Source organism: Pteropus vampyrus, unplaced genomic scaffold (assembly GCF_000151845.1).
Source record: "Pteropus vampyrus isolate Shadow unplaced genomic scaffold, Pvam_2.0 Scaffold302, whole genome shotgun sequence".
Classification (NCBI taxonomy): domain Eukaryota; kingdom Metazoa; phylum Chordata; class Mammalia; order Chiroptera; family Pteropodidae; genus Pteropus; species Pteropus vampyrus.
Window position 1 is genome coordinate 348,506 of NW_011889083.1, and position 22,741 is coordinate 371,246.

At 37.2% G+C, this 22,741-nt stretch overlaps 1 protein-coding gene across 1 annotated transcript in view; it reads left to right on the forward strand.

Annotated features, from left to right (window-relative positions):
- EPDR1 (ependymin related 1) overlaps positions 1–14,084 on the forward strand; it is a 33,983-nt gene extending 19,899 nt beyond the window's left edge. Inside the window, exons 2-4 of the mRNA XM_011376683.2 lie at positions 11,315–11,523; positions 12,691–12,883; positions 13,847–14,084. Of these exons, the coding sequence (XP_011374985.2) occupies positions 11,315–11,523; positions 12,691–12,883; positions 13,847–13,862 (418 nt within the window). The 3' untranslated portion in view covers positions 13,863–14,084. The remainder of the gene's footprint in view (positions 1–11,314; positions 11,524–12,690; positions 12,884–13,846) is intronic.
- The last annotated feature ends 8,657 nt before the right edge of the window (positions 14,085–22,741 follow it).

The following is a 22,741-nucleotide window of genomic DNA, read 5'->3' on the forward strand; positions in this document are numbered from 1 at the left end:
TCTTTACAGTGCTTTTGGTGTTGTCTATAAACCTTATCCTGAAGTAGAAAAACTACACAGAAAGGTTTTCTCCTGCCTTATAGTAAGGTAAACTTTTAGTATCTAGTAGAAAGAAATTGATGTAATTGACCTACCATTTGATCCAGCAATACCTCTACTGGCTCTTTACCCCAAAGACTCAAAAACTCACATTCAAAAAGATATTTACACACCGATGTTCATAGCAGCATTATTCACAGTGGCCAGGACATGGAAGCAACTGAAGTGTCCTGTGATAGATGAAGCTAAAGAAGCTGTATGCAATGGAATATTACTCAACCATAAGAAGAGATGAAATACTGCCACTTGGAACAACATGGATGGACCTTGAAAAAATCATATTAAGTGAAATAAGCCAGACAGAAGAGGTTGAAAAATCACATGTTATCACATATGTGGGATATAAATGTAAAAGCAACAAATGAACAGGCAAACAAACAGAGACTCATGGACATGGACAATGGACTAGTGGTTACCAGAAGGGAGCAGGGAGGGGGAAAATGAAAAAATAAATAAATAAATATACTGTCATTTAAAAAAAGAAAAAAGAAAAAAGAAAATTTGATGAAGCTTTATATCCGGTTAAAATTCCAGTGTTCCTTTTTGGGAGATAGTAGTATCTCATAAAATATAAAATAGGAATTTCCTTTGCTCCAACGAGGACAGTCTATAAATTTTCCATTTGATTGTAAACACAGGAAGGAAAAAGGGTTTATCTCCAATTTTTATTTAGTATCATTAATATTAACAAATTAGAAATGGTCTAAGTGGTCATGAGTAGGGATTATGGAAACAAAATATGGTACATATATATGAGAATATGCATCTAATAAAATTATTGTAAAGCATTCTCATTTATGAAAATAGAAACAATAATTGATTAAAAATTCCAAAGAGCAAATTAACAGCACATAAAAAAAAGAATACATTATGATCAAGTGAGGCTTTTTCTAGAAATGCAAGGATAATTCAGTTTTAGGGAATCCATAAGCACCTATGAAAATAAACATGTGATCATCTTTTCAGTTTCCAGAAATCCTTTTGATAAAATTCAATAAGCATTTCTGATACAAAGCATTAACTAAGAACTAATTGATACTTTCTTAATATAATAAACTCTGTATAGTTTTTAATTTACTTAGTATTGAAATTATAGCCTCTTTTCCTACTAAACCCAGGAAGGAGGCAAAGATGTCCATTATCTTTATTTTATTTGATATTGTGTTGGATTTATTGGCCAACATAATCAGAGAGGTAAAATAATTAGATGTACAAGAATTAGAAGAGATAAAATCCATCTCTGCCAATGATATGGATTCAGTATACTTGGAAAACACAAAAGATCTAAAAAAGAAAACTAATGCAAACAAGATAATTTAGTAAGGTAGCTGTATATAAAATTAGCATGAAAAGTCTGCTAGAAAATACAATGGAAGAGAAGATTTTGTTTAAAACAACAACAGCGACAACAAAAGATAAACTACTTAGGAATAAATTTAAAGGAAATGTTCAAAATCTGTATAGGAAAAAATTCAAACACTCCTGAAATATACAAAAAGACACAAAATAAGATTTGAAAAAATGGAAAGAGATTTTTTTATGGTAATAGGATGACTCAAAAGTATAAAGATATCCATTCTTTCTACATTAATATATAAATTTAACTCAATCCTTCCCCCAGATGCAAAGTGTTTGGGGGTTTTTAGGAGCTAAATAACTTGGTTCTAAATTTTATATGGAAAAATGAAAAAAAACTAAATATTTAGGAAAACCTTGGAAAAGAAGGAAACAGTGGAAGGACTAGTACATTCTACCAGATTATGAAACACGCTATTAAGTCTCTGTAATTAAAGCAGTGAGACAGGTGCATGGATATATAGACAATGCAATAGAATAAAGCAGTCCTGAAATAAACCCACATGCAACTGGAATTGGTATAGGATAAGGCGACATCTTAAATCACTTGAAAAAAGATCAACTTTTTAATCAATGGTCTTATAATAATTGGGAAAAGATAAAACTGCATTCTGATATCACACCATACACAAGAATAAACTCCAAATAGATTGAAGATCTAAATTTTAACAAAATGAAACTATACAGAGATAATAGTGAATTATTTTATAACCTGGAAATAGGGAAAGTTTTTCTAAATATCAGAAAATCCAAAAGTAATAAAGGGAATTTGACAAAAAAAAATGCAAAATCTTTTGCTTTGTAGAAAAAATTTAAAGTCAACAAACAAATGGCAGAGAAAAATATCTGCAACTTAGACACAAAAGGTTAATTAATGAGCTATAGAAAATTGAGGGAAAAAACATCAGGTGCAGAGAAATGAGGAGTCATTTCACAGAAAAAAAGTCAAGTGGCCCTTAAATATATGAAAAGATGCTCAATGGACTGTATTGGGTGAAGGCGAATTTGAACCACACTACTGCAAAAGACTTCTGGGATGCCTTCCAGTTCATTTTGTAAAATTGCTCAAGCTCTACACTGTAGATATATGCAGTCTATTGTATATATGTTATACTTACCTCAAAAAAAAGTTCTTAAGAAAACACCTGACAGATAACATTTCTTACTTATCAAATTGGCATAAATTCAAGCCTGACAACATGTTCTGTTGGCAAGACTACAAAGAAGACAGGCACTCTCATACAATGCTGAGAGGAGTGCAAAATGTGCAACCCTATAGAATGAAATCTGATAACATTTAACAAAATACCTTTTGACCTAATAATATCACATCTAGTAGTTTACCCTAAATATACACCTACAAAATAGCGGAAGATTATTCATTGTGGCTTTTGGGGCAATCTCATAGGAAGGGAAACAACTCAGTATTCATCAATAGGAGACTGACTAAACAATGGTACTTATACACAATAAATTTTTATACTGCCATAAAGAAGAGTAAACAACAACCTCTAATGAGAAAAAAAACAAGGTGCAGAAAAGTGTATATAGTGTGCTACATTTTTCTGTAAAGAAGAGAGGGAAATGAGAATGCACACATGCATTTCTTTATTTTTTTGTCAAAAGACAAGAAGGAAAATAACATGGAAGCCAGTGAACAGTGTTTTCCACAGAGAGGATTAAGGATTGGGGGGAGGGGATTGAAATAGGAGTGAGATTTCCCTTTATATATCGTTCTGAATTTTGAAACATGAAAATTTTTACATATTTAAATAATATAATAAATCAAAGAGGAAAAGTGTAAAGTCCCTGAATTGAGAACAAACTGAAATAATTGAACCTAACGATATATCAATCTGGAAACATGACCACACAGAGAATAGATTATCCCAAGTGCATTTTTAACGTAGTACTGGCTCTAAATCCTAGTGACTTATATTCTGAGGACAAAAAGTGCTGCAATGAAATCTTAAATTTCACTCAGAAGTTCTGATATTGTTTTGAAATTATTATTTTGTAACTATTATAGCATAAAGCAATAAATTTGCTAATGATTTTAGGAAGCATGATTTTTATTTTAAGAGAAAAGATATGAATATAAAAACAACAGGGAACAACCTATAATGTTAAATTTAAATTGGAAATATCAATATGAATTCATTCTTTTTTTTTTAATGTAGAAAACTCTGACCACTACAAGGTCCTCAAAGCAATGACATCCCAGTGACAACGAGTACATCTACCGCCCCCGATATCAGTTTATAAGTTGTTTCCAACTAAGTTCCAGGGTTCTTTAGATAAATGACTGATATCTGATTTGGCACCAGGGAAGTCCAAGGTAAGCCAGGGACACCTTGTGTCATAGAAAGCCAGGAAGCACTCAAAGACTAATGGGATTATGCCAAAAGCCACAAATACCAGTTGGAAGGAGCTCCCATTGACCGAACTAAGGACAATTCAAGCATCGCAAGGAATAATTATTTTGTCTTATGTTGAATAAATAAAAACCCAAGAGGCAGAGTGGTACTTAGATAGATAGATGATAGATAGATAGATAGATAGATAGATAGATAGATAGATAGATAGATAGATGATAGATAGATAGATAAATAGATGTCATTTGCTATGCCATTATTCAGAAAATACTTTTACCTAAAACCACTAATTGACAGTTATAAGGTAACAGAATATCCCCAGCATCATGAAGTATCACTCACAAATTGGTAATTGCAAAAGGTATCACTTTTATGACAGACACATCTGGACTAACCACATAACTTGGTCATTAAAGTTAGTAGCATCAATAGTAGGATGGGACATCACGTGTCTTCTTATGTGATGCAACATGAAGTACACAGCCTTACCAACAACACGCTCTTTCCAAAATTTCCTTAACACATGTCTAATCAAAAGAGGAACAAGTTAAATGACATCATGAGGAAACTATCAAAGAAATCTAGAATGTAGAATACCTGCAAACATAGAATCTTCAAAAAGTCAATGCCATGTTAAAAATATAGTAGTAGTGTTCCAGATTTTTAAAAGAGAAGAGACATAACAACCAAATATAATGCTTGAATGTCGACTGGATTTTTATTTAAGAAATTAGCTTTAAAATATATTTCAGTTACGATTTAACATAAACCAGATATTAGCTGATATTAGAGAATGAATTTATTTCTTAAGTGTGATAATGGTATTGTGGACATGAGGCAGGAAGTCCTTGTTTCTAAGAAATAATTATAAAATAGACATAACAAATACAACAAAATGTAACCATGTGTGAATCTAAGTGATAGATATAAAGGTAATCATTGTACTGATCTTTCAACTCTTGCATATTTAAAATATTTTATAATAAATTAGGAAAAAAATGATTTCATTGAGCTGTATTTGACTAGGAAAGATAACAAGAAGAAAATTTTAAATTAAAAAATGCAGGTTAGGGAGGAAAAAAATGGCATAGTTGATAGAGGCTCTGTTCATCCTTCTGGCGATCAAATCAAAGTTGTGACAGAAACAAGGAGCAAACAAGGAGAAAATCACCTGGGATCTAGATGAACAAGCCATACAACTAAGGAGAAATCCAAGAAATTACCCTGCAATGGCAGAATGTAGGATGAGGTAGGACACAAGCTGTCCGGTCTGGAGTGGCTGAGTGGGACAGAGGTTGCGGCAGTGGCAGCGGCGGCAGCAGACTCCTCTTATAGGGGCCGTGTTTTTCACAGTGATGGACCTGCTCACTCTGAGCACCAGTGCCAATTCAGCTATGCTAAAGGGGCACCAGGGACTTAAAAAGAGACATTGTTGGAGCACCGAAGCAAGACTCGCTGTACAGAAGTGCCAGCGGTATCCATTGTTCCCTGTTGAGCCCTCCCCACTACCTGTGCACAGACACAGTGCCTCCATAGCAGAGATGTCATCAAACTGGATAACAAAGGTCTCTTTGCCCAGAGGATTCCCTGAAACTCCATCTCCCCCAACTTGCGGCCCGACCCAAGCCACATCCAGGTATATCCTCAGTGAATCAGGTGCTCCTTGCTGAACCTAGATTCACAGTGGAGGCAGCTGGCCTTGGTTTCTGGTGTGGCCTTTTGAGGTAGCTATAAGCACAGCATCTTTGGATTGCTTGCTGAATCTCAACAGGTAGTCCCGGAGGGGTAGGGGCTTGGGCTAAATTTGGTCTACGGCTGAATCCCTCTCAGGACTGTGCCACTGGACACCTACTTCACAAATCTACACTAATAAGACCGGAAGACTTAGGAGCTTTGCTTAGTACACAGAAACATACACGGAAAGGCAGCCAAATGGGAAGACAAAGAAGCAGAAACCATGTGATAGAACAGAACAGAGATCCAGATATAATGGAGTCAAGTAATCTAACAGATGTAGAGTTCAAAAAACTGGTTATAAAGATGCTTAATGAACTTTTGGGGAGTGTAGATAAATTCAGTGAGAATTTCAACAAATAGATCAAAAACATAAAAAATAGAAATGGAAATTACAAAAGGGAACCAGTCTGAAATGAAGAACACATTATCTGAAATGAGAAGTATATTAAATGGAATAAACAAAGTGAATAAAGAAGAGGATCAAATGACGTATCTAGAAAATGGGAAAGCCAAGGATAGTCAATCGGAATGGCAAGAAAAAAGATGCCAAAACTATAAAAATAATCTAAGGAGAATATGGGAAACTATTAAAGGTCAAAATATCTATCTGATTGGCATACCTGAAGGTAAACAAGATGTTGAACATCTATTTGAAGAAATAATGATGGAAAACTTCCCTAACCTGGTGAAGGAAATAGACATACAACCCCAGGAAGCTCAGAGAACCCCAAAAACCAGGGATCCAAAGAGGCCCACACCAAGACACATCGTAATTAAAATGCCAAAGTTTAAATATAAAGAAAAAAAAATCTTAAAAGCAGCATGAGAAAAGCAGATAATTACCTACAAGAGAACACCCATAAGACTGGCAGCTGATTTCTCAAAAAAACTATGCAGGAGAGAAGGGCTTGGCAAAAAATATTCAACAGGATGAAGAACCAGGATCTACAACTAAGAATATTTTATCCAGTAAAGCTATCATTTAGTTGAATCACAGGTAAAGAGCTTCTCGGTCAAAAATAGGCTAAAGGAATTTATCACCACCAAGCCAGTATTACAGGAAACGTTGGAGGGACTTCTTTAAGAAGAAAAAGCATGTATCAAAAACAGGAATAAAGAATGGTAACAATAACATTCCTATCAATAAGTAACTCAAATGGAAAAGAATTAAGTGCTCCAACTAAAAGATAGAGTGGATGAATGGATAAGAAAATAAGACCCCTACATGCTGCCTACAAGAGATTCACTTCAGATTAAAAGACACACACAGACTAAAAGGAAAGAGATGGAAAAAGATATTGCTTTGATGGACCTAGAAGGAAAGTCAGAGAAAGATAAACACTATGCGATTTCACTTATATGTGGAATCTAAGGAATAAAAAGAACAAACTAATCAAAAACAGACTCACAAATATAGTGGACAATTTGGTGATAGACAGAGAGGAGGGGAGTTGGGGAGTTGGGAGAATGGGGAGGAGGGTTAAAGAAGTACAAATTAGTAGCTGATGGATGGTCATGGGGAAGGGGAGCATGGCATAGAGAATGCAGTTAGCATTAATACGTTGGCTAGGTGGAGGGTCAGGGGAGGGAGGAAGCAACTGGAGAGATCATTTTATGAGCTATATAGATGTCTAACCAATGTACCGTATACTCAAAACTAAATAAATTTTTAAAATGCAGGTTTGAAAAGAAATAATGTTCAATTTCATAAAATGTGTATAATACACAGATTGATAAATCAATATGATATTTGCACACCCATATTCATAGAAGCATTATTCATAATAGCCAAAAGTTAGAACTAACCCAGTGTCAATCCGTGGATGAATGGATAAACAAAATGTGATATATGCATAAAAAGGAAAATTCCTAACCTTTAAAAAGGAAGGAAAATTCTGATGTGCTACAACATGGATGAACCTTGAGGATATCATGCTAAGTGCAATATGCCAATCACAAAAGGACAACTACTGTATGATTCTACTTATATGAGATATTTAGGGTGATCAAATACATAGAGATAGAAAGTAGAATGGTAGTTGCCCAGAGCTGGGGGATGGGGGAATGGGGAGTTGTTTAATGGATATAGAATTTCAATTTTGCAAAATAAAGAGTTCTGGAGATTGGTCAGTCTCACAACAATGTGAATGTACTTAGCACTACTGAACTGTACACTTAAAAATGGTTAAGATGGTCAATTTTGTGCTATATGTGTTTTACCACAATTAAAACTAAAAATTTAAATTAAAAAATCAACATACCTTTAGACACACATGCACAGTTATTTCTATCAGTTAAGAATTTCTGAATAATTTTTATTCCTTTTTTCCATTTCTGTATTGTATGAATTTTCTATATCAGACATGAATCAGTTTTACAAAAACCAGAAACCTACTTTCAAAATAAATAGAACTTCCACAGGTTTTCATTGTTTTGGAAAACATGGAAATGGTAGAGCCTAACTTTTAAGAAAATAGATTTTTAGGAAATAATAGAAATTGTCAACGCAGCCTGAGAATTTTGTCAAAAGCAATAAAAATTCATTGTCCCAGAGGTGAGAGGAAAAGTAGAGCTCTGGGCACCTTCTGTGCACTGAGGTTGCCACGGATCCTTGGCCAGACCTGGAGAGCCTGACCTTACTCACAGCTGAGGCCTGGTGTGAGATCTCCCCTGGAATGTGCTTTGCTTGGTGTCTGGTCAGCAAGGAATTTGCACTCTGTCATTGACCCAGGGCTGGCCTGCCTGACTTGTCCTAGACATTTATTCTAGCACCTTATCTTGCTTGACCGCATCCCACGGGCACAGTTTGTGACAACTTCCTTCACTTCAATGCCAGGCTTTGATCTCACCTCCCAGGATCCAGTTTCTGTTGAATTTGGTCAGTCCTTTGGGTCTACAGTTATTACCCACACAGCATCTCAAGCCAATGACTCATTTGAACCCTGGCTGCCCTCTGAGTTTTAACCTTCTGGCTCTGTCGGGCTCCATGCCCTATATCCTATTTTCAATAAAGAACCTTACATCTTAACTATGCATATGTTCATGTAAACATACAAGCTGCTAGAGCATCATGAAAATCTTTTCCAAAAGTTCAAACAAAGCAGTATTTACATTTCATCCACATGGTATTTTGAAAAATGAATTATTACAGTTCTATTTTGTTTTTCATTAAATTAATATTTTCTGTTTTGCTTAAAGCGTTGTCAGCATAGTGCAATATCAGACTATGCCCTCAATTAAAAATATATTTTGAAACAGAAAAGAACAGAAAACACCAGAACAAACACATGTGTTCAGACCACCCAGAATGAACAAATGTTAACATTTTTTAATGATTGTTGCAAGCCTGGAATTCTCATTTTAAAATTAAATTGTACTTAGTCGTATAGGCAGAGCTAGCCTCAGGAAAACAATGAAATTGGCAGAGTTCTTCTCCTGCTGTCCCTGCCCATCCCTGGCAGGCGACTGACCAAGTGTTGTTGGCACTTGGTTCTGAAGTAGGCTATGCTGTGCCTCTCCCAGAACAGCTGTGCTGGCAGCTATTACCTAGCTCTAGATGGAACAGTGGGGTCTTCAACTATATTAGAAACAAGCCCTGGTTATGAGTCACGCAAAAAGTTCTAAGCAGAAAAAGGGAAGTTTATTAGAACAAAGGAAACTTAACAACTTTGCAGGGGGATCTTCAGGCACTGGGCCTCAGAAAAGAAATGTATCCAGGAACTGAACAGCTGTTTGAATCCCAGGCTGCTCCTGCTTCTCTCTGCTATATTCTTTGCTCTTACTCAATTCACATGTTGGAAACTAGCCTCCCACAGCTTCTGTGTTTATTTATGACATATCCAGAAACACAAAGAGATTGACTGGCAGAACTTTTTTCACAATTCCACATATCTCAGGGAAAGAAGCTATTTGTCCTGCCCTGTGTCAGGCATCCATCTCTGGCCTGGCCAACTCTGCTGAGTATGACCAAGCCATGTGTGCACATGTGGCTGCCAAGACCTCACTTCTGTCCTCTTGTGGATTCAGGGGCTGAGGGCTGTTCTCAAGAAGGAACATGCCTGCATATCTTCCAGAAGACAATCATGGCAATTTGGGAAGCACACAACTGGAGTTTCAGCAAAAACTAGGAATGACCCGCTAGGCTAAACACCTTAAACTTGGGAAAGTGGAAGAGGATGATGCTGATGGTGAGGAGAATACTGACCACCCTCGCAGGCAAACAGTACAAGTGTTTTGAGGGAGGTGGGTGGGTCTGTGGGACTGGATTTGTGTACGCACAAAAATTCCCATATTTATGAATGGACTACGCTCTGAAACTGCTGCTGCTTTTATATTCCTTCCATGAATGTTTAGACTCTGATGTGCCAGGGACTTGATGAGAAAACAGTGACAATCTGACCCTAAATTCCTCCAAAGGGTTTGATGTGAATCTTACATGTATATTTAAGAGGCTGGCTCCATTTTTGAGCAATATGAAATAAAAGGAACACTTACATTTCTGTCTACATACATTCTTACTTCTAAATGTCTGTGTTTTGGTTTAGCCTTATAAGCCATTTCATATATTTTCTGGAATATCAGGCTAGATATATCTAAATGTATAAAATGTGGCCATGTATATACTTTTGTACCAGCTCATAGAAAATGGAAGCATAATGCCAACAGTAATACTGTTTTGACTATATAGACAGTGATCATTTATGATACTTTTTCCCAAAGGATGTAATTTCTAAGCTCAGACTTGGGATGGACAACAGGCATCCCTCATGGGTGCTGTGGAGTAGAGATTTATATACCACCGATAGTTTGCGTTGGCTATCTTTAGTTGCTCATTAAAAGCCACTTCTCTAAGCTCTTCCACCCTTAGGTGTTGCATATTTCACTTTTTGAGATCAAGGCTGCAACCTTACTTTGCTCAACCGGCAGCATGGCCTAAGTTTTGGGTGAACAACCAAACACATAGAAATTCAGTGTCTTCACTCAACACCAAAATTTCTTAGCTTCAAGAATGACAGAGGACTATTGACAACACAGTATGCAAGGTGATCATGGAGAGGTCTGCTGACTCTCAGCACAGCCTAGGAATAGGGTGTGCACAAGGGCACAAGAAATGAGGCAGAGAGCATGTAGACAAACTGCGTGGGAAGCCAGTCACTCTGGGATCCCTTCAACTTTTGCCCTGGCTTGTCTTAGCCTCCTTCCAGTACGTGAGGGGTTCCCATTCTCAGCACAGCTGTACCTCCTCATCAAAGCCCTCATGATTGAAAGTTAAGACAATGAGGCACAGGTGCCTGATCCATCCTCAATGAGTTCTTGTCCTACATTCAGTATACACATCCCTGTAATTCCTTGACTTAGTGCAGCAAAGAGAACTCATCCAAGCCAAGAGTCAAATCCTCCTGCGTCCCTCTATCTAAAAGATAGATTACAAGCCACCTGTTAACCCAGGACCAGGTCTTTCTCATGTTTGTATCCTAAGGACAGAGTCTGGCATATGGTACTAGATAAGTAATTGTCCAGTGAATATTCAGTTTTGAGCTCTGAGCTTTGATTAGTTCTTATTTGGGTTGTTTGTATATCTAGTGTTTATAAATAAGTAAATAAAGAAAAGATTGCCTACAAGCAAAACTATTTGTTTTGTATTTTTAAGAGTAATTTATATCAAAGGCTTTTGGCTTTTGTACTGGTAAAGCCATGATAATAGTAACTTAAAGTCCTGAACTATTCTCTTTTAATCTGTCTTTCAGATTGTTTGAATATATTTTGCTCTATAAAGATGGAGTGATGTTTCAGATTGAACAAGCCACCAAACAGTGCTCCAAGATCATCCTGACGGACCCCTGGGACCCTCTTGACATTCCCCAGAACTCTACCTTTGAGGACCAGTACTCCATAGGCGGGCCGCAGGAGCAGATTACTGTCCAGGAGTGGTCTGACAGAAAGTCAGCAAGATCATGTAAGGGTTCAAAAAAGTATGGGAGGGCTGCATCTCAGGAAGCATGATGGGAAAAAATATTTAAGTCCATTAAGGAAAATAGCTGTTAGGGAAATTTATAAGCTTAATTGAATTGTTTAAAGCCCCACCCCCTGCCCTGCTGACATCCCCATGTGTACTCAGCTAGTTGTGTAGCACTAGGATCTAAGCATCATATTTGATACACCTCAGCCTTCTAGAACTACTGGTACCTTTCTGCCACATTAGCTCTTATAAACCTAGCCTTGATTCTGTCACTTAATGATCTCTCATCCCCCTCAGAGACCAGTGACAGGGAAGGTATTCATCTAAGGCACACATTAGAATTGGGGGCTTCCTTTTCCTTCCCCCACATTACTTTCTAAAGTTTCAGTCACCAGATTTACTTCCATTATTTTGAGTGTTTGCTTTTATACATAGATGTGAGGCTCTTCTCTGCTCTACTGCCAACACACCTACCCCAAGACTGTCAAAAACAGGTTTATATACTGTAGGAAACAGTATGGCAGCTCACCCGAAAAAAATTAAGTATGGAATTACCATATGACTCAGCAATTGCACTTCTCGGTATATACCTAAAAGAATTGAAAGCAAGGGATCAGAGAGTTGAACATCCATGTTTATAGCAGAATTATTCAAAATCATCAGAAGGTAGAAACAACCCAAGTGCCCATCAGCAGATGAATGGATAAACAAAATGTGGTATATTCATACAGTGGAATATTATTTAGCCTTATAAAGGAAGGAAATTCTGACACATACTACAGCATGGATGAACTTTGAGGACATTATGCTGAGTGAAATAAACCAGTCACTAAAGGACAAATACTGTTTAATTCTACTGATATGAGGTACCTAGAGTAATCAAGTTCATAGAGACAGAAAGTAAGGTGGTGGTTGCCAGGGACTGGGGGAGGGGAATGAGGAGTTAGTGTTTAATGGGCATAGAGTTTCAATTGGGGAATATGAACAAGTTCTGGAGAGGGTGGTAGTGATGGTTGCACAACAATGATGTCAATGTACTTAATGCCACTGAACTGTACTTAAAAATAGTTAAAATGGTAAACTATGTATATTTTACCACAATAAAAAAAAAAGGCATTTTGCCTTTTTTCTATATTAAAAAGTCAACTTCCTTTACTCTTATAGATGAAACCTGGATTGGCATTTATACAATCAAAGATTGCTATCCTGTCCAGGAAACCTTCACCAAAAATTATAGTGTGTTATTGTCCACACGGTTTTTCGACATACAACTGGGCATTAAAGACCCCTCGGTGTTTATTCCCCCAAGCACGTGCCAGACAGCCCAGTTGGAGAGGATGAGCAAGGACTGTGCCTGGTAAGCCTGTGAATGCAGAAGTGACAGCATAGAACATCAGATGCCGGGGGCCTTCACTCAAAAAGGATTTGAGATTTGAGAGATAAGAATCTTCTTTGGAGATATATCATAATTTTAGGAAGATAAACATTGATGGGGGTTTTTCATACACATGATCTTTACTCCTCAAGCTATGTGGTAATATGAACTGAAGAGATGAACATGGGGACTTCGTGTAGCCTATATGGGTGCTGTGCTTCCTGCATGTGCCGGTATATACGAAGTGCAGTGGTTTACTTACTGAGGGTCAGTGGGAGCAATTTGCCTTGGCAGAGAGGAATGTTTTATTACTGATATTACTGAAAACTGTCAGATTGCATATAGTAACAGTGAAAAGTAGAACAATTTTGGTCAGTTTAACTATTAATTTTTAAGTTCTCTACAGATAATGATCCTTTGATTGCCTACACCGGGGTGGTGACACTGCTCCCTCTGCACCATGCCCTCATGCTTCCTTCATTACTGACTGACAAAGTGATCCCTTGAAATTCCTTCCAGACTTAAGAGCTTTATAGCATGAACCTATTGATGTAAACATTTTTGGAGGAAATGAAAGGCTATAATACAAAGTAATTATTCCGCTAAAGAGACATTTTAAACAAGAGAGTTTGAAAGTTTTCATTTTCTCTGGGTAAGCAAGCATGTGCCATTATATGTGTGCTTCCTTTTTTCTATGTAAGAGTATTGATATTTGTGCTGAATCATCACATACTTGTTAGGAGACCTACAGAGACAAGTAGTGTTCTAAAAATAGCACTGAACTAGGAATCAGAAGACTATTGTCTCCAAAATCCAGAACTAGAATTCCCTTGTATTCAAACTCCTTTAATTAACTACATGCACTATGCTTTTCCTCACCTTGGTCTTCCTGGGGCACTATTTTACAACCACTATGTTTATTTGACTTCTGCTCATTCTTCCCAGGTCAGCTCACATATGACCTTTGGAATGCTGCTCTCAAGCTTGAATCGGGTGCACCTTGCAGCTTCAGCATGCTGTTCTCAAAATACTTCTTTCGGCTATGTGTAATTTCCTGCTTACTGGACACTATCACACACTAGCTGGGCTATGAGCTCCTTGCATATGGGTACTGTGTTCTGTTTACTTTATATGTCCAGCACCGAGTAAGAGCCTGGCACATGGTCAGTGCCCTAAAGATTTGTAGAGTGGAGAATACCAGCCTCTCTGATTCTTAGTTTCCTCATCTATTAATGGGGTTGGGTTTGCTAATCTAGGAAGACTCCCAGTAATAAAATTTATTACTCTACATTATTCTAATATTGTGTTTCTTCTGTCTATCAAGTATCTCTCTCTCTTATCTATCTATCTATCATCTATCTATCCATCTATCATCTATCTATCTATCTAGCAATTATCTATCATCTATCATCTATTAATCATTCTCTCTCTCTCTCTCTCTCTCTCTCTCTCGTCTATTGCCAGAAAAAACTTGCAACACCTACAGAAAACAATCTGTATTATGCACAGTTTACATTATTTCAAAAAACAAATTTAATTGCATTTCTAAGTGTTCTTTGATACATTTACTTTTATAATAAATATGAATTTTATTGATTATAGGGGTATAAAACTTCTCTAACTCTTCATGTGATCTAAACCAAATTCATTATTCTTTCTCAAAATCATGCTCTTCTACTTAAAGTCCAATTGCCTGGATCAGAAGTCTTAGAGTCATTCTTGACCCATTTTTATCCTTCAGTCCTCACAAGCAATCAGTGTCCCTTTAAGAACTATCAGAATAATTCTTAAAGCTGCTGCCCTTTGTCCACTCCCCCAGCCACCATCCAGGTCCAGGATCTGAACATCACTGGCTTTTGCAAGATATTTATACCCTCTATCCCTGCCGTGGTATTATCTTTTAGAAACCAGTCTCAGCTCATTCAGACAATTCAGTCATAAGCCAATGCTGAACCCCTGTTATCTCCAGTGCTTATGCCAGTTTTAGAGTCACAGAGCTAAGTGAAGCCCAGCCAAGGAATGCATAGACAAGTGACCTTCAAGGTGGGCCAGCCAGATAACGTCTTTGTGACAGTGTTTGCCCTACTTCCTATCTCTCTGCCCACAGGATGACCCACAGGAGACCCATAGGAGGTCCACAAGATAGCCCACAGGAGGCCCACAGGAGGCCCACAGGATGGCCCTGCTGCTCTCCTGACTGCATGCCTCCCCTGGCTGTGGATCTTTGTGCCCATCCCCATCCATCCCCTCACTCAAAGGAGAAAGGAACGAAACTCTTTTTATTTTATTCAGGGACATACAAAGTGGGTACCTTTTCATTTTTCCAGTTGGCTTGTTTTAGTAGTTAAGCCATTGCACAGAAATGAATAAAAAATCCCCCTTGCAGTAGGATTCTATATCTGGTGGGACTTCAATACACACCTGATGCTGCCCTGCTTCTGCAGTTCTTAGCATGGTGCCCAAGGCCCTTTCAATCAAGCCCCTGACTCCTTTCCTAGCCTTGGCACTCAGCACTGCTCTCTCTTTTTCAACTGCTGCAGAGCCTGGGTCACCTCTGCAGGGCAAGAGGGTTTCCTTAGTCACCAATCTTACATAAAACTCTCTAGTGGCCATCAGAGAAAAAAAAGAAGAGGGCTCCTAAAAAGCCCAGGACTTGCCCCTGTTGATGAAGAGGAGCATCCAGCATCACTTACCTGCAGCCATGGCATTCTTGACAACGGTCCTAAATTGGGTTTGGGTGCCGCTTTGTGAATACCCTGCTTCATGTGTCTCTGAGCCTTTATGCTACATCAGAACAACTTACTCTCTCCTAAGGCAAATTGACAAAATCCATGCAAGCGCTGGGGATTTTCTACCCTCTGCCTTCAACTCTGAAGACCCAGCCCTGGAACAGAGCCGTCGTTCCTTCTCTCCCACTGACCCATGTAGAGTCAAAGGGGCCTGGCCTTTCTGTCTCCAGTTGCTTTACAATCAGGTTGACTTTCTTACAAGAAGCTATGCTGCATTTCCTAAAATTGGAACACATTTTAAAATTATTTAAATATCTTAAAAAGGCAAAAAAGTTTAGGCATCTGAGGAAACACCCCATGAAGTACACTTAATTTCCTACCAAGCTAAAGTCTACGCCATTTGAAAACAACATTTACATCTTGTTGGATTTTCTTTACAAATTCCCCCTTTTCAATGTTCCCTCTTATTTTAGGATACTTTGCCTGTGTATTCACATATACTACAGGAGGGCGTTTTTCAATTTTTCCAGGTATGTAGATCTTGTCTTCTTCCATCTATAGAAAGCACCTTAAATACGGGAATGGTGTCCTTGCCATTCTTGTTGAGTGATAACAACTTTAGTTGAAGGAGAAGATGAACCTCCTCAGCCAAAGTCTTGTGAATAATTTATGAGATTTAAAGTCCTTGTAGATAAACACCTCTTTAACAGACAAACTTAACTTTACATATCAATATTCTAGCATCAATAATATTTTCTTTTAAGAACTATGCTAGGATAACAATAAATATATTTTTATTTGTATGTATGTTTCTATATATGTATGTGTGTTTGCATGTGTGTGTGTGTGTGTGTGTGTGTATGTATGTATGTATGTACGTACGTACTTTATTATGGTGACATAGGTTAATGAAATCCAGTAAGTTTCAAGTGTACAATTCAACAGTAAGGCATAATCTATATATATATGTACGTGTGTGTGTGTGTATGTATGTATGTATGTACGTACGTACTTTATTATGGTGACATAGGTTAATGAAATCCAGTAAGTTTCAAGTGTACAATTCAACAGTAAGGGTTCACCTCCCATAGTTAGATTTCTTTCTGTCACCACATATTTGACTCCTTTTACCCCATCTACCTCCCCTCTTCCCCCTCCCCCACCCTCTGGTAACCACTAGACTAGTTTTAATTTGTTTTAAAGCAGAATCATTAGCTCAGCTTCATGTGTAGAAAAAATATTTGGCCTATAATTTGTTCCATATTTTTATTCAGGGAGAGTGATGCTTACTTTTATATCCCAATTTAAAAATTCATATTGTTTTCATTAGAGCAAAAGTTAGCACATATTTACAATATTTTTTCCACATGTAAAGGTAGAAAATATAGCCTCAATAATCAAGGACTGGACTATCATTATCATGTAATTTAGGAATAACTTGTAATAAATACAATATGCATATTATTTAGGTTATTTGAGTATATGTGCATGTTATAACTACAGTTGCAGCTATATCACTCCCAATGGTATACTGTATAATTATTTTAACATACATTTGTTCAAATCCCATAGCTAAGTGTTTTTTCCTTCATCAGGATTATTTTTGATGGGAACATTTCCACACTTACTAAAACATAACTGCTATCATTGTAATTTTCAGTTGAGCTCTACAGTTTTAATAAAGAAAAGTAACAAAAAGCACAATAAATAAAAGAGTTATCTTATGAAATGGTTTTTCAAACCTAAAGTACGTTATTTAGTAACCTCTCAGCCTTGCTGATTAGTTTTCTGAGCCTGGAAAAAGGTTGGGAAAACACTAGTCTTAATTTCCCAAACGGATGGCACCGACCTAAAGTATTAGAAAGTTCCCGGTTAAGTAAATACACAAAAACATTTGATTAACAATATAGGTTTGAGCTAGACATGTGAGTGTGAGTGTGTGTGTGTGTGTGTGTGTGTGTGTATGTGTGTGTGTGTGTGTGTAAATTTAGGGTCTCTTGGTTTTGTTTCTCTTTTAGTGGCAGAAATGGTACCTTTGCTGTGGCATATTGGTAGATCTGTCTTATCTTATAGAATGAGTACATCTTAGCCAAACTAAGTTTCCCATTAAATTCCATTATAAAATATGGGATTCTCTTCTAGGAATAATAAAGCTGTGAAAAAAACTAAATTTAAAACTTTGGGTGAGAAAAGGACTGAGATAAAAGTTATTTCTGACACATAGTGTAATCACATAGTTGATGGGCATGTATAATTAGCAGTTGCAATTTAGTCTCATTTCAGCAGAACCCTTTGCTGTTGCAGAACTTTTTGATTCTAAAGTGTTAAGTGACCTTTCCATGGTAGCTCTGGCCTCTCTAAGGTCTCAGCTATAATAAAGTGAATATATAGGTTGCTATCTCTTGCAAGATCTTAGGAAATTATAATGATCTATGGTGCCCATTAGCATAATGAGAGTAAGTAAAGTGATGTCTCAAGCCCGACAAAAGTGTGTTTTTGTGAAGTTTTTTGATTAAACCTACATTTTTCCCCCAAATCAGTAACTACACACATGTTCTTATTGTATAACTCACACTACTGAAAATGCAAACAATAGCACTGAAAAGATTTTAAATGGATCCCAATACTCCTGATAGCTTGGCATTAAGGACTTTGCTTTGATCCTTATGTGTCCTACCTAATATCAACAAGAATCATGATTATAGCAATCCTATAAATTCTAGCTCATACTCTCTATGATCCAAACTTGTTGATCCAATATCAACAAGTATCATGATTATAGCAATCTTATAAATTCTAGCTCATACTCTCTATGATCCAAACAGCAAAATGAACTGAAAAATAAGAATAAGACTATTAATAAGAATAAGAGGAGGAGATGGAAGGGGAAAGGAAGGAGATCGAAAGGAGAAGAAAGGAGATGCTATTAGATTTATCATCATAAATTCTCAATTGAAAGTTATTGATGTGTATTGATGATCCGACACGAGAACAGTTCATTCCAAACTGTAGTAGCATGTTAGAGATTTTCAGTTCAGATATTTCCACTTTGTTACACTAATATAGAACATTTCCAAACTGAATGTTCTTCCCTAAACTATGAACCATTGGCTCCTTCCACCAGAAATTCAAAATTATTCCCATGCCTGTGGATCCATGCACCTCATAGTAGATGTTGCCATTTAATGAGAATGGAAAATAGCCTGAATGAAAAAGCCTACTGGTTTGGAGAAAACTGTCCCTGCTTTTTCAGTTTAATAAGTTTGAAACAAGTTTAATTTTGTCTACTCAATAACTAAAATTCACTATTCAGATATGTTTAAATGTGTAGAAATCGAACTTTGGAGGACCTTTTTCAGTTTAACTTTGTATGGAAATTATACATTATGTGTGTAGTCTTTAGTTAATAATGGGTTACCACGTGATTTTGAAAAAAATTGCTAGTTTATCTTATTCTTCCTAAACCTCTTACTTTTCCAGTTCAGTCATAAGAACTTTGTATTTCCTGGGTAAAGGTTTAGGAAAAAGGGAAAACATTTTTTTTTTGAGATAATTCAGGTAAAAATAATACAAGCATGATAGAGTTTATTATGGTGTTTGCAGTGGATGCTCCTGTAATGGAGATAAATTTTTCCTCAGATTCTTGTCATATATAATTATTCAATACAACCTGTCTATTTGAAAATAAATTTCTTAATAAATTTTCCATTTAAATGAATCCATGTATCTCTAGGAGGGTGTTAGTAACAAATTTACTTAATGTAGTCAGACATAAATGGCCTAAACTTAGTTGCCCTCAAACTTGGAAATAAGATTTAGCTCTGTAATTGAAAGAATAAGACCAATATATAAGTAGATAAATGAGCTATTTAGATATTTAAGCCATGGAAAAGTTTACATGTTCAGGGCTGAAAAAAAAAATGGTGAAATCATGAAGACCTAGTAAATCAAGATTGTCATTGGAATGCCATCTTATCAACATGCTGTCAGAATGGAGTTGATATGAAAGAACACTAGACTATTATAATTTTGTCTTAAGAAAAAAGTGTTTTAGCAAAAAAAGGTTGGTTTCCATGGAATTTAGACAGGGAATCTATGACTGAAGATTTGGCAATGTTTATTTAACCATGTTCAGGTGAGATGATTATGGAATCTGGCAGATAGAGAATATGGGGGACAATATTAAAATTAATCTCATGTGTTGTTACTTTGTCCAAGACCCAGGAATACCCAGATTTTACTTCCCTCTCTCTGTCAAGCATCCATAAAGAAGCAAGCTCAGAAAAGAGCCAAGCAAACCATCACAATTATTTAACAGGTGCTTTGCTCCCAGGTATTTTTGTAGAACTCTAGTGAACTAGGCTGGACCAAGTGCAGGAAGTAGAGGCTAAAGTAGCCACAGGTCAAAACAGGCTAAATTAGTAGATCTGTCTATTCTACTATAAATCCAGAAGTAGTTCTTATCACTTCTAGTTCAGCAGAAGGGCCCACAAAGCAGACCCATTGGTGCCAGAAGAAAGGAGAAAGGCCATGGGAAGAAAGTATTTGCTTCAATGCCTAATTCTTCCTTCCCTAGACCGTGGTTGTTCAGAGCAATAGTAGCCAGCCTGCATGAAGAAGAATACCTAAAACCAAGAGAAAGATTTGGCTAGGCCTAGGGGGCAAGGAGAACTCAATAAACCCTGTGGCCAGGAAGAGTTACTCCTCCAGACTAGGTGGATTCCCTTCTGATTAGGAATTTTGTTTCGCAAGTAATCTATCACAGGTGAATGTCATAAATAGCAGATTTAAGTATTCCACTCACTGGAAAGGTTAAAGACACCATTGTAAAACAATGTATTGTCTTTTTGGTTTATATACCAGTCTCTTATCAAAGTTAATTTGCTTAGTATATGTCAGTTTCAGAGAGAGGCTATGTGGTGTAATAGAAAGGATGAGAGTTTGAAATTATACAAACCTGAGTTCAGAAGCTGATCAGGTCACTTATCACTTGGACAAATTATTAGGACTCTCTATAAGCCTAAATTTTCTCCACTTTCTATTTTAAAAGGTTTTGATAGGTTTAAATGAATTAGCATTTATAAAGTATGTAGCAGGTGGCTTTGCAAATAATAGGCACTCAAAATGTTAGATACTTCCTACCTTTGCTGTCTTTCCTCCGAGTTTGTCAATCCACCATGGACCAACAAAATCAAACTTTTATGACTAGAAATCTGTCAAGGATTAGTTATGGTGGCAGTGTCCTTGAAGATAGTGTCTTCTATGGGCTCCCCCTGGCCCATTAACTGGCTTGCCCACTGAGATACCTCTGTCTGTTCTTCATTGTTTCATACCCAAGGCAGAAATGTGTGCCTAGCCCTAGCTACACTGAGGTACTCTCAGGGCTAATATAAGCTTAATTTTTAAAATAACAACAACTTTTTCTTAATAAATATGGCTCTTATGGTTCTTTCCATTTGCACAAAACACCCTAAGGTTAGAGAAAATAAAAATAGTATTAACCTCAATCTTAGAGAACATCAACCAGTGCTTACTTTGTTTCAGAGTCTTATTCAGAGTTTTATGCTGATTTATCATTTAATCCACACAACAACCTTTGAGCTAGATACTATTATTATTATTTCCATATCATAAATGAGAAGACTAAAATTCAGATCAAATACTTGTGACTTGAGAGAATAATTGGTAAATTTTCGAACTATTATTTGTTGAGTCTTCCCTTCATCCAGCATGCAGACACAGGCAGGTGCTGTATCTGAATCTCCATAACTTATTTAACACTGTTAGCCCCATCCTGGTGATTCCCTGAGGCCTTCCCCCACCCAACATGTGGGTTCATCCAAGCCACTTCCAGTGGCTTCTCAATACAAACAGCCTGTCTTGGCTCTGCCATGGACTTTCCTAAAATCTCTCAAAGGTTCACAAAACCCATTATAGCAGCAACTGGCCTTGGCAAGCCCTGTACCTCTTGCTAAGCAGCCACAAGCCCAACACTAATGGCAACTGACCTTGGTTCACAACTAAGCCTCTCCCAGGCATCCACAAGCCCAGCACAAGTGGCAACCATCTGAAGGTCATTTTGTAGCTCACATCAAGTGGCTCCAAGCAGGATATAGGCAGCGGCTGACCTTGGCCCGCAACAGAGCACTGCCCAAGAGGCCCCAGAACCAACACACCTGGTGGCCAGCTTTAGACCACACTAGAGCACCAAACAACAACCTCCACAAATGACACACTCCAAAGGCAGACTGTGCAGGCACCAGAGCCTCGCTAAAGTGAGTCCTTCCCTGTAGAGTCAGCCCCAGCAGAATAGTTCCTCCACTGTAGTCATGCCAGTCCTCACCACTAATCAGCCTGAGGGGAAATCTCTCCTACTGACCTGCTAACAGCAATCAAGGGTCAACTACTACAACAGGATGGCACACACAACCCACAAAGGAACACCCAGCTCAGGTGACCAGAGAGATTCCGCCACTAGGCCCCACAAAACACCTACTACATAAGGTCACTCCACTAAGACCAGGAGATATAGCAGCTCTGTCTAATACATAGCAAATATAAGAAGGCAGCCAAAATGAGGAGACAAAGAAACATCCCAAATGAAAGAACAAAACAAAGCTTCAGAAAAAGAACTAAACAATATGAAGACAAGCAGTTTACCAAATTCAGAGCTCATGATCTCATTTATGATTGCATCAAAAACAATAAAATACCTGGGAATCAAGTTAACCAAGGAAGTAAAAGACCTGTTCTCAGAAAATTATAAACCATTGAAAAAGAAATTGAAGAAGATACAAATAAATGGAAGTATATACTGTGCTCATGGGTAGGCAGAATCAACATCATTAAAATGGCCATACTACCCAAAGCAATCTATAGATTCAATGTAATCCCTATCAAAATATCAATGACATTTTTCAGAGAGCTAGAACAAATAATCCTAAAATTTATATAGAACTATAATAGACCCCAAATAGCCAATCTTGAGAAAGAACGAAGTTGGAGGTATCACATTACTTGTTATCAAACTATACTACAGGGCTACAGTAATCAAAACAGCATGGTATTGGTATAAAAACAGACACATAGATCAATGGAACAAAATAGAGAG